The sequence below is a fragment of the Pezoporus wallicus genome, unplaced genomic scaffold, assembly GCF_028554395.1.
Source record: "Pezoporus wallicus isolate ANWC-B61680 ecotype Strahan unplaced genomic scaffold, APGP_CSIRO_Pwel_v1 contig_11183, whole genome shotgun sequence".
NCBI classification, from domain to species: Eukaryota; Metazoa; Chordata; class Aves; order Psittaciformes; family Psittacidae; genus Pezoporus; species Pezoporus wallicus.
Window position 1 is genome coordinate 61,292 of NW_026640551.1, and position 11,209 is coordinate 72,500.

Here is an 11,209-nt window from a genome sequence, read left to right on the forward strand (position 1 = left end):
CCAGTCTATACACAGCGCGGGGAGGGGAGCTGGGTCCGGGGCTGTAGTGTGGGGCTGCCGGGCAAATATTGCCCAGGTTAAACCAAAGCGGAGGCTCCGCACCGGGACACCCGAGCGCTCCAACCGCTGCCCCGGGTGGGAAAATCGCCATCCACGACACCCCCCCCCGGGGGGGCTTGAAATCAGTTAGACTGCGTTAAAAAAGAGCTGGTGGGGGTTTGCACCCGTCCTGGCTTTAGGTTTAGTCAATTTACGTGATTTTCTTTTTTTTTTTTTTTTTCTTTTCTACGATTAGAACGTTAAAAAAAAAAAATCAAACAACCATGAAACAGGTTCCAGCTTTAAAACCTTCCGCTAACGTGATGTGATGCTCGCCGAGGGACCCGTCGCGTCGTTCCAGAGCCCAGGGAACGCGGCCCCGGCTGGAAAACATCGATCGCCTTTGAAATCCTGGACGCGAAACCAGCTAAAACCAAAGAAACAACCCCAAAAGAAACAAAAAATAATCGTTCCTAGCAGGAAAAAAAAAAAAAACCCAAACAAAAAGAAATAAAACTTGATAATAAAATGGGTCGAGTCCGTCCCCGCTGGAGCCGGGGCGGGGGGGGGGAAGCCGGGGCAGGGGCTCGCGGCCCCGCGCCATGGTCTGTACAGAGCGTTCCCAAGCTCAGCCCCGGAGCGGCGGGTTAGACCTGCGAGTCGGCGCCCAGGCTGTGGAACTCATCCGGGGTTTTGTCGCTCTGAGCCGCTCCTCCCTGCCGGAAGCCGGAGGCGATCTCGTCGAAGGTCCGGCCCTTTGTCTCCGGCACCTTGAAGTAGGTGAAGATGAAGAAGAGGACTAACAGCACCATGAAGATGATGAAGACGTAGGAGCCGCAGAGTTGCTGGTAGGAGGGAAGAGGAAGGAAGGGTGAGGGTGTGGATGAAGCCGCTGCCCCGTCACTGCAGCACGTGCCCGAGGCCTCCCCACCATCGAACATCCCAATGGGATGAGAGCTGTAAGGACCAGCAGGTTCCACTCCCTGCTCTCCTCAGTTCCATCCCTCAGCCCCAGCCATCTGGCCCAGGGTTTAGGCTCCAGGTAGGTGAGGTTTACACCAGCCCCATTCCCATCACGAGCCCCAGGAGATGATTACCGCGATGTACTGGAAGCCCATGCCCACAATGAAGTTCGAGGTCCAGTTGGACAACCCGGCCACAGCGAAGGCAGCGGGACGAGGGCCTTGGCTGAACAGTTCTGCCACGATGAACCAGGGGATGGGGCCTGGGCCGATCTCAAAGAAGGCCACGAACCCGAAGATGGCCACGATGCTGAGGTAGGACATCCAGGACATTTGGTCCTAGTCCAAGGGAGAGAGAAAAGGTTGGCACGGTGCAGGAAGATGAAGCATCAGCTGTCCCAGAGGTGGGAGTTGTGCGGGTGTGGTGCTGGCAGAGAAGCCGTGAGGCTTCTCCAGATTGGAGTTCTGGGACCTCCAGAGAGATGGGGTCAGTCGTCACCTCCAGGAGGACCAGCCCTTCCTTGCGCTCTCCAACCACACCTCCCTCTTTGAGCTACCCCAGAGGAGGGCAGCACACACAACCTCCTCCCAGCTCACCCATCCCTTCAATGCCCATCACTCACCAGCAGCGCCAGGGCAACGGTCATGAGCACCGCGCACCCCGCCATCCCGGCCAGGCCGATGAGGTGCAGCGTCCTGCGGCCGGCCCTCTCCACCACGAAGAGCTGTTGGATGGAGACACGTGTCCATGAGCACATCCCCAGCCTGGAGTAAAGCTTCATCTCTAACATCCACCCCAGCGAGGGCTCCATGAGCCAAAACTCACCGAAACAACCGTGAACGCCGTATTGACCACACCAGAGCCAATGGTGGCATAGACGGGCTGCTCCACACCCGATTTCTCAAAGATGCTGGTGGAGTAGTAGAAGACCTACAAAGGGCAGGGCCATGAGGAAAGGAGCCAGGCCTTGGAGCCAGATCAACCCAAGTCCTGGGTGAAGCAGCTGCCCCCCGGCATCCAGGTACCCCCCAAACTCACCGCGTTGATCCCCGAGAGCTGCTGGGACAGCTGCAGGACGATGGCGATGAGGATGGGCTGGCGATACATGGGCGAGCGGAACAGCTCCATTATGGTGACCTTCTTCTCCCTCATCATTTGCCGGCTTTCCTCCTTCATCTCCTGGAGGTCGCTGCTGACGTCCGTTGTGCCCCGTAGCTTCTTGAGGACTAAGAGGAGAGTGGGAGTCAGGAGCAGCCGAGGAGCCTCCTGTGTGGTGGGACGAGCTCAGGGGTCACTCACCGCTCTTGGCTTTGTTCTCCTCGTTGCGGTTGATGAGGAGGAAGCGGGGGCTCTCGGGGGCGAAGGGCAGGATGATGCACTGCAGCAGGGCAGGCACGAAGATGAAGCCCAGGAGCAGTGGCCACAGGGAATCATTTCCCATGATCAAGTCCAAACCGAAGACCTGAGGATGAGAGGGGCTGAGCCAACGTTTCCCTGCTCAAGCTGGACCTAACTCTTGTTGCTCAAGGGTGTGCTGCAGGCCCAACCACCCAGAGGGACACATCTTGCTTGCTTCCAGGTGGCTAACAGACCCCATACCACGACACTACCCATCCCAAACCTGCTCCTGCTGATCTCCAGGTCCATCCCTCCTCCACCCCAGCTCCATCTGAAGGGCTGTGCACAGTGCACAGCACAGGCAACTCTGTGCTGCTGCAGGAACCCCATCCCCTGCACTGCCTGATGAGCATCAGCACCAAAGATGAGGGAACACCCCCCCAGCACCTACCTGTGCAATGAGGATGCCCAAGACTATGCCAAGCTGGTGGAAGGTCCCCAGTGCGCCCCGCAGCGCAGTGGGTGATACCTCACCCACGTACATGGGCACGAAACCGGTGGTGAGGCCGGAGTAGAGGCCGATGATGAAGCGGCCGAGGATGAGCATCTCAAAGGAGAAAGCCATCTTGGAGAAGCCCATGAGGATGGCTGACACGAAGGCAAGAATGTTGGACATCAGCATGGAGTTGCGCCTGCAAAGGGAAGGGAGGAGGGTGGTGAGGCCCACAGTGAGCTGAGAGGCTGAAGGGGTGTCAGGAGAACCTAAACATCAGCTCTGGGCAGGGGGGAGATGCCCAAAGCCACCCCCCGCCGGGATGCTTGGGTGGGATGAGGCTGTACAACCCCCATTGAGATCCACGGCGGGTTCACCACCCTCAGTACTCACCGTCCAAAGCGATTGACAAAGAGCCCCACGGAAAAGGATCCGATCATGCCTCCGACGGAGAAGATGGCGACAGAGAGGGACCAGAGCGTGGTGAGGGTGGCAGGGCTGATGGGCTCATTGTATCGGTACAGCCACGTGCGGTTGTAGAAGTCCTCAATCACCTGCAAAAAGGAGCAGGGAGAAACAAAGCCGTGAGTCAAACCCAGCCCCGTTTCACCTGTGGCAGCACTGTTCCGAGTTGCCCGGCCTCAGCCCAGCCACCACAGAGCCTTGGCTGGCGCGTGGCTCGCAAGACGATGCGTCACGGGGCCGGGAGCCGCCCGGCCGGTGGCTCGGCTCCAGCCCCAAGGGAGGGAACCTGATGGGATGCACAGGGGAAATGCAGCCGGACGGGTTCTGGTCCTGCCCTGCCGAGAGGAGAGGCATTGCCAAAACACCTCTTGTGCCTCGCCAGGCAGCCATGGCGAGGTCACGCTCCTCCCCAGGACATGGGAGGCAGGAAGGGAGGTGGCTGCATCCCCGCTGGAGGCACAGAGATGCTGGAGGAAGGTGAGGAAGACAGCAGGGACACGCGGGTGGCTGATCACATCCCATCCCCTCAGACAGTCCTTCCAAGTCCATTTCTAGGGTTTTTTTCCTGCAGCACTTCCATAACACAAGACTTCTGCACCACCACCACGCTGCTGCAGTGCCAGCAGCCATGACACTCTTGAATTGCCATCTTCACAGAACACCCTTCTTCATATATTTTAGGTATTTTATCATGTATTTTGAAAGCCAGCCCGCTGCCAAAAGCTTCAAGGGAAGGGTTACCCATAACCCAAGCCGAAAGAGCAAAGGGCTCAACAGGGAGGAGCAGAGATCTAGGGTGAGCAGGAGAAGCTGCTGCTGGCCATAAAGAGGCCCCGAGGCCTCGCTGCCTCAATGGTGTCACAAGTGTCCCAATGGAGTGTTTGCACACAGCACGGCTTTCCCATCACTTCCAGCACAAATGAAGGCCCCTGGCAGAGGCAGTGCCAGAAACACGCCCCATGCTTCACCATCAGGCCCAATAATTCATTCTTTTCCTAAGCTTTCAAAGGCCCTGAACCATCAGGATTTCAATACTTCAGTGATTCCATTTGCCTCCTGCTTCACCTGGAGGCTTTGATGCTTTGGGGGCTTCATCCTCTTTTCCTACCATCACCAGAATAAATAAGCCAGGCCAGGCCCTTGGTGGGGGGAAGGACCCTGCACACACCCCACCAATCCTTGTGGTGCTCTGAGTTCCTCTCAGCTTTCCCCCAAACCTCCTGCTCTCTCCCCTTGAAGCAGACAAAACCGAAGGCAAGTGACAGCGGATGTCCCAGCACTGCCTGAGCTACTCTGGGCTGTGCCTTGGCTTAGCAAAACTTAACACCCAAATACCCCCACCATCCCAGTGCCCTTTCCTCCTGCAAGAAAGGATGGATGAAAAACCCACCATGAGCTGCTGGGAAAGTAGATTTAAAAGGAATTTAAAGAGAGAAGCATGGAAAAAAAAAACAAAAACAAAAACAGTCTCACTTCCCCAAAGTTGGTTTTTTTTTTTCCACTCTCTCACCCTCATTTCACTGCAGCCGAGTGTTTCCTGCCAGCCCTGGCCCAGTCATCTCCTCCCCACGTCACGTTGCAAGCACCCCACAAGCACCAGGCTGCTGTTCCAGCAGCAGGAAGGACTCTGTTAAGAGGAGCACAAACCCAGTGCTCAGCCCCAGCCTGAGGAAGGAGCCCGGCTGCGAGGCCAACAGAGCTCCTGCCCCTGCGCTGCTGGAGCCCAGGGAATGATGCATCCCAGTCCTGCACCCCTGTGCCAATCCTTCACGCCAGCGCAGCCCCATCCTGCATCCCCACCGGAGCAGGTTGCCCAAAGCAGCTGTGGCTGCCCCATCCCTGGCAGTGCTCAAGGCCAGGTTGGACACAGGGGCTTGGAGCAAGCTGCTCTAGTGGAAGGGGTCCCTGCCTGTGACAGGGGTTGGAGGTGGATGAGCTTTAAGGTCCTTTCAACCCAAACTGGGATTCCATGTTTCTATAATCCCCATCCTGCACCCCAATGCATCCATCCCACTCTCAATCCTGTGCCCCAATAAATCCTGATGCATCCCCATCGTGCATCCCAACCCAAATCTTGTACCCTAATTTATCCTGATGCATCCTCATCCTGCACCCTGATGTATTTCCCATCTTGACCCTGCATTTGATGCATTCCAGTCTCAAAGCATCTCCATCCTGTCCCCCAATGCATTCTCATTCCAACTCTGATGCATCTCAGTCCTGTGCCCTGATGCATCCCAATCCTGTACCCCAATGCATCCCCATCCTGCATCTCAGTTTATCCCAACGCATTCCCACCCCAACCCTGCACCCTGATGCATCCCAGTCCCAATGCATCTCCATTCTGCACCCCAATGCATCCCCATCCCAAACCTGAATCGTGATGCAGACCCAATCCCGCACTCCAGTGTATCCCCCCAAAGGTGGGATGAACCCTCGTGCCCAGTGTCCTGCTACCCCAGACCACACTCATCCTGCCCTCAATACAGAGCACCCCAAAGCCTTTCCCCCATCAGTTCTGCCCCAGAGTCACTCACTGGGTGACTCACCCCTAAAACACTCAGCCTGGGCCTGGCCTCAGCCCTGGGAGCTCAATCCTAGGAGGGAAGCTGAGGCAACCCCTGTTGGGGGTCTGCAGGAACCAGAGTTCAGCCCCAGTCTGCATGCAGTCCCATCCATGTCATCCCGAGCAGCATCTCCTGGATCAGGTGAGGATGGAGAAAAGTCCTCCAGCCGCAGGGAATCCCCGTGTCCTTGGGATGAGGGATGCCGGGAGGTAATTACAGAGCACTGCTCCCCGCGGAGCCGAAGCCTGGGGAGAAACAAGGGCAGGAGCCAGGAAGCAGCTTCCTCAGCACAGCTCCAGGGATTGCCCAGCTCGCTGCCATCTCCAATGCTGCTCCTATTGCCCGTCTCCAGAGGAGGATGCTCTCTGCCAGCCGAGCACAAACATCACCAGCGCGGATTGGTCCAGGGGAAGGCGAGCAGGGATCAGGAATTTTTAGCAGGAAGATGCTTTCAGCAGACAGGTGCATGCAGCAGATGGGAGCCGCAGCCTCCAGACACGTGGAATTCTGCTCAGGCTGCTCAACTGGGACTCCAATTTAATGCAATTCCTCGAATAACATCACGTCTTTTTGCTCTTTCCATGCTGACGGGGCCCGGGAAGTTTTTGCACAGGGTCTTCTCTCCCATGAGGATGATTTTTGGCAATGGAGGTGGAATTTTGCAGCCCACTCATTGGTAACGGGATCAACCCTCTTGCGGTGTGAATCCTGAATCCTGCCTCGGTGGTTTCAGTTACTCAGGGCAGTGCATGGCATGATGCTCAGGGATGGGCCCTGATCTGTCCTTCCACACCTCACCCCAGCAGCCAAGCTTTACCCAGGGCACCCTGCAAGCACCACATGGGGTCTCTGAGCTAACGCTTCCCAGGCTTTAATACCTCCAAAAGCCATATAAATTGGGGAATGTCACATTTTTCCGGGCTCCCACGTACCTACCAGTCGCTGGAGGGTGCTGACACTATGCTGAGGACGGAGCAGACGCTCTCCATAGTCCTTCAAACGCAGCCTGTTCCGGCTGCCCAGGGACGTCCTGCCCCGACACTCTGGGATGCAAAGCTCGCATTGGAGCGGCCATTCCCCCTCTCCAGATGACTCAAACCCCAGTTAACTCGCAGAGCCCTGCTCAGAGCCGAGGTTAAAAGTTATGCCGGTCCCACCCAGCGAGCATCCTGCAAGCGTTCCTGGGATTTTTCCCAGCAAAAAAAACTCTAAGCAAGGAGGAAGCTAATTCTCCCGGGAAGGCGGGAGCTGGCTAACTGCAATCCCATTACGGGCAGTAAGCTGCCTGGTGGGATGTTCTATTTTAGTCAGGCTGGCAGCAGGCACGGGTTTGTTTTGGGGCAGAGGGGATGGAGTTTTGCTGTGGCCCAGAGCACTCTCACCTTCTGCGGGGCGTTGATGACACCGGTGTTGTAGCCGAACTGCAGGGAACCCAGCACCGCTCCTCCCACAGCGAGCATCAGGCGGGCCGTCATCTGCAGAAGGGGGAAGAGAGCCACAACGAGGGGTTAAAGTTGGGATCCCAGTTATGTCCCCCCCCCTCTCCCTATCAGAGAGGACCCCAGCGCTTCCCCCCAGGGAGCTGCAGGAGGAGGAGCGATGCTTGTTAGGTTATAGATTCAACGAGGCTGGAAAAGACCTTTAAGGTGATCAAATCCAACCGTTCCCCAGCACTGCCAAGGCCACCACTAACCCATGGCACTGAGGGCCTTGTCTACACGGTGCAGACACTTCCAGGAACAGTGACACCAACACTGCCCTGGGCAGCCTGTTCCAATGCCTGAGCACCCTTTGGGGAAGGAATTGTTCCTAATCTCCGGTCAAAACTTCCCCTGGCACAACTTGAGGCTGTTTCTTTTTGCCCTGTCCCTTGTTCCTTGGGAGCAGAGACCAACCCCACGTCACTACAACCTCCTGTCAGGTAGTTCTAGAGAGCGGTAAGTCCCCCCTCAGCCCTCCCTGTGATCATGAATACACAGGATAAAACTTGCTTTTATTATGGCATCCACGTGGGCTAAAGGGCAAAAAAAAATATAATCACAAAATCAGCAGTTTGAGCTTAACAAAACCACAATAATACTGTTTGGGGATTCCAGGAACTTTATCTGGGCACGCAAGGTCCTCTCCACAAGCTCCACGTGACACAGGCAGCTCGCCAACGCGGGACACTACCGCGCACGGCACCGGTGCGGGGATGCCCCGGCGCGGGGATGCTCTGGCCGGACACTAACGAAGCGGGTTTGCATCAGAGCCTCATTAACAGTCACTGAGCAAAACCCGGCTACTGGCAGCCCCTTCGCCCGCCTCCTCTTCCTCCTGCTTAAGCCCCGACGACAATCAGAGCCTTGTTCGGGAGCAGGGTCAGGGCAGGCCAGTGCTTGGGCCACCTTCGTTAACAGCCCAATTATCCCAGGCGGGAGGTTTTCCCAGCACTCAGCTCCAAGAACCAGGATCCCACATTCCCGTTAATCAGCTTTGGGATGATCCACGTGAAATTTATAAGCCCCTTACTGTGGGGTCTGCGCTCTCTCCCCAGTTATCCCAGGTACCGGTGCATGACCCAGGGATGCTCCCCCAGCATCTCAGATTAAGATTCCCAAGGGATTGGTGCTGGTCAGACCCCACCTAAAAGCAACCCCTAAATCAGAAGGACCACAGCAAAGCAAACATGAGAAAAAAAAATGTATTTTCTTATTTAAGAAGCATTTTCTTCCTCTTTTATTTAACTACTGACCTCACCTCTCCAGCCAAACCACCTCCCTCGGTGTTAAAGTTTGTAGGGAGAAAACAACAGGGAATAAAGGCAGCTTCGTTAATGAAGCCCATTAATTAGGCTTGGCCCCAACACAACTAATCAGGGAGGTTTTGGCACTGGGTTCTGTTCGGTGCTTCTGAATAAACCCACCCTGAGAACCAAACGCCCAGCTTGAGAGGGCAAAACCAGGCTGGGGAGGTGCTGGCATCCCAAAAAAAGAAGGGGGGAAAAAGCCCCCCAAAATCCCAAATTCCAACTGCAACCTCTTCCATCCGCCTGCTGCTCTGGAAAACTGCAACAGGCAACACCGGGAACGCTGAAATCAACCCACGCGTGGGTAAATGTTGTTTGAAAAATGAGGGGGTTTGGTATTTCGAGAATTTTGGGGGTGTTTTGGGGTGTTTCTAGGGTTTGGGGTTGCAGTTCTCCCTGTGCATCCCTCAGGGCCGTCCCACCCGCCCCAGCAGGTCGGTGAGTCACAGGCGGCACCGCGCCGCAGGGATGGGGATGCATCGCACCGGCACGAACTTTGCTCCGGCAACACGGCAGGCAGCAACACCCCCTCTCCCTAGCGCTGCCACTGCCCCTCCAGAGCCTAACAAATGAAGTTACTTTTGCAATTTCAACCTCTACAAGAGAAGAAAACCCTTAGATTTTTAACCTCCAGCGAGAATAAAACAAGTTGTGTTTGAACCATGTAGCAAAACCCTCGGTATTGTTAACCTCTAGCATAAAAAACTCTGTATTTTGATGACTGGATGGGGCTAGCTTGGAGGGAAGCGGCTGGTTTGGAGGCTCTTCCCAGGCAGGGTCAGCGTGAGTCAGCTCCTCCCGCTCGCTTCTGCCTTCCCAGCTCCAAACTTGCTGCCCGGCCCGATCCGGGCGCGTCTGGGCTTTAACCTCACCATTAAAGGAGAGGCTTAAGATGGCGAGTTAGGGAATTGGGAAAAAAAAAAAAAAGAAAGTTGGTTTTTAGGAGCAGCCTTGCATGGACAACTCCTGCGAGGCCACATGGGGGGTGCTTTAAGGCTCTTTTTTAACTGCTCGCAGAAAACAGCAGCTTTATTAGGAGTTTAGAGACGGAGGGGGGGGGAAGCCCAAAGCAACATCAGTCCCCTTCGTGCTTTTGTGCAATAAATTGATTTACTGCCCGGATCCAGCCAACGCTTGTGTTAACACATCCCCCCCACACCCCCACCGCCCTAAGCCCGGCTATACCTTAGGGAAAGGTGAGCACAGCACTTGTAAGTTTAATAAACCCGTTTTCTTTTCGCTGCTTCCTGCTTCCTCCAGCGCTCGAACGAGGAAGCATCAGCCCGTGGGGTGAGAGCAGCACCCCCAAACCTTTTAGCTTTACAACTCGGTTTTTTTTTCTACCCAGTTTCCTCCAGCACGGAAGGATTTCGGGACATTGCCTGCCTCGCGGAACACGGAAATGAATAATGCCTTTAAAACAATTAATAGTTAATAAGAAAGTGTCCCAGGAGGGAATCTGGGGAAGATCCACATTTAAAGAGCCCATAAAAGCCAGCCACGAAGCTTTACCGACCATCCCGGAGGCTCTGTCCCAAGCCGGGACGGAGGCAGGGGGTGAGCACGGGGAGGGCACGCAGCCACCATGCAGCACAGGGCACGCCGGCCCGGGGTGAAGCGATCCAGACCCGGCCATTACCCGGGATAACACGGCCGCACGCTGGCTCCCGGCCCAGGAAAAACTTACGCACCCACCGAAGGCCGGGTTAAAGCCACATATGGGGGGATAGCTGGCATCCAAAGCGAAGGGTAACGCTGGCACCGCGGGGATCAGCTGAGATTTGGGGGGGATTATCGAACCCGCGGGGTTGGAGCTGCGTTATTTTATGTATTTATTTATCCTCCCCCCCCCCCCTCCTTCCCTTCATCCTTAAAGGTCAGCCGGGGACGGCGACTCGATCCGCTCGAGTTTTGCAACCGCAACAGCGTCTGCGACAAGCCCGGGAGATGTTGTCGCAGGCAAAAGCGCTGGAGCAGCCCAAATAAAAGCACGTCCTGCTTTAATAACACGGAACCATCGCATTGAGGGATGGAGGGGTGAGCTCGTCCCGGCACCCCCAGCATCCCACCGAAGGCTGCTCCGACAGAAATCCCTTCCCCCCCAGCAAAACCCCCTCGGGTTTTAAGCATGGCAGCAAACCCCTTCCTTGCAATTAATTACCTTTAACACAAATGAAGCCTTTCTAACCCTAATTCATCTAATGGGGCAGTTATGAGGGTGGCAGAGGGAAGGGAGCGTGTGTCCCCAGCGCCGAGCCGGTGGCCGGGATCAAGCGCATCGGGTTTCTTCGTTAGGAGGAGAGCAAATTTCTTGCTAATTCCCGGCCCCATGGCCGCGCTGCCAGGAGTCACGTTCCCGGCTCCCACCCCCAAAGCTCTCCCAAAAAAAGCCTGGCGCTGGGGAAGAGCCAGTCCCGGAGAGAAAGCCCTTCAGAAACACCACGTACCCATACCAACATAGGGCGAAACGCGAGGAAAACGGGATCCCCAGCTCGCCAAAGATGGGGAGGGAAAACAAGGAAGAGAGAAGAATAAGATCCCTGTTCCTGTGGCATC

General features: G+C 55.9%; 1 protein-coding gene across 1 annotated transcript in view; it reads right to left on the bottom strand.

Annotated features, from left to right (window-relative positions):
• Positions 1 to 603: 603 nt before the first annotated feature.
• SLC2A1 (solute carrier family 2 member 1) overlaps positions 604 to 11,209 on the bottom strand; it is an 11,498-nt gene continuing 892 nt past the window's right edge. The window contains exons 2-10 of the mRNA XM_057419407.1: positions 7,248 to 7,340; positions 3,227 to 3,387; positions 2,792 to 3,032; positions 2,302 to 2,464; positions 2,041 to 2,228; positions 1,828 to 1,932; positions 1,625 to 1,726; positions 1,137 to 1,340; positions 604 to 884 (exon numbers count right to left, since the gene is read on the bottom strand). Coding sequence (XP_057275390.1) covers positions 687 to 884; positions 1,137 to 1,340; positions 1,625 to 1,726; positions 1,828 to 1,932; positions 2,041 to 2,228; positions 2,302 to 2,464; positions 2,792 to 3,032; positions 3,227 to 3,387; positions 7,248 to 7,340 — 1,455 coding nt within the window. The 3' untranslated portion in view covers positions 604 to 686. The remainder of the gene's footprint in view (positions 885 to 1,136; positions 1,341 to 1,624; positions 1,727 to 1,827; positions 1,933 to 2,040; positions 2,229 to 2,301; positions 2,465 to 2,791; positions 3,033 to 3,226; positions 3,388 to 7,247; positions 7,341 to 11,209) is intronic.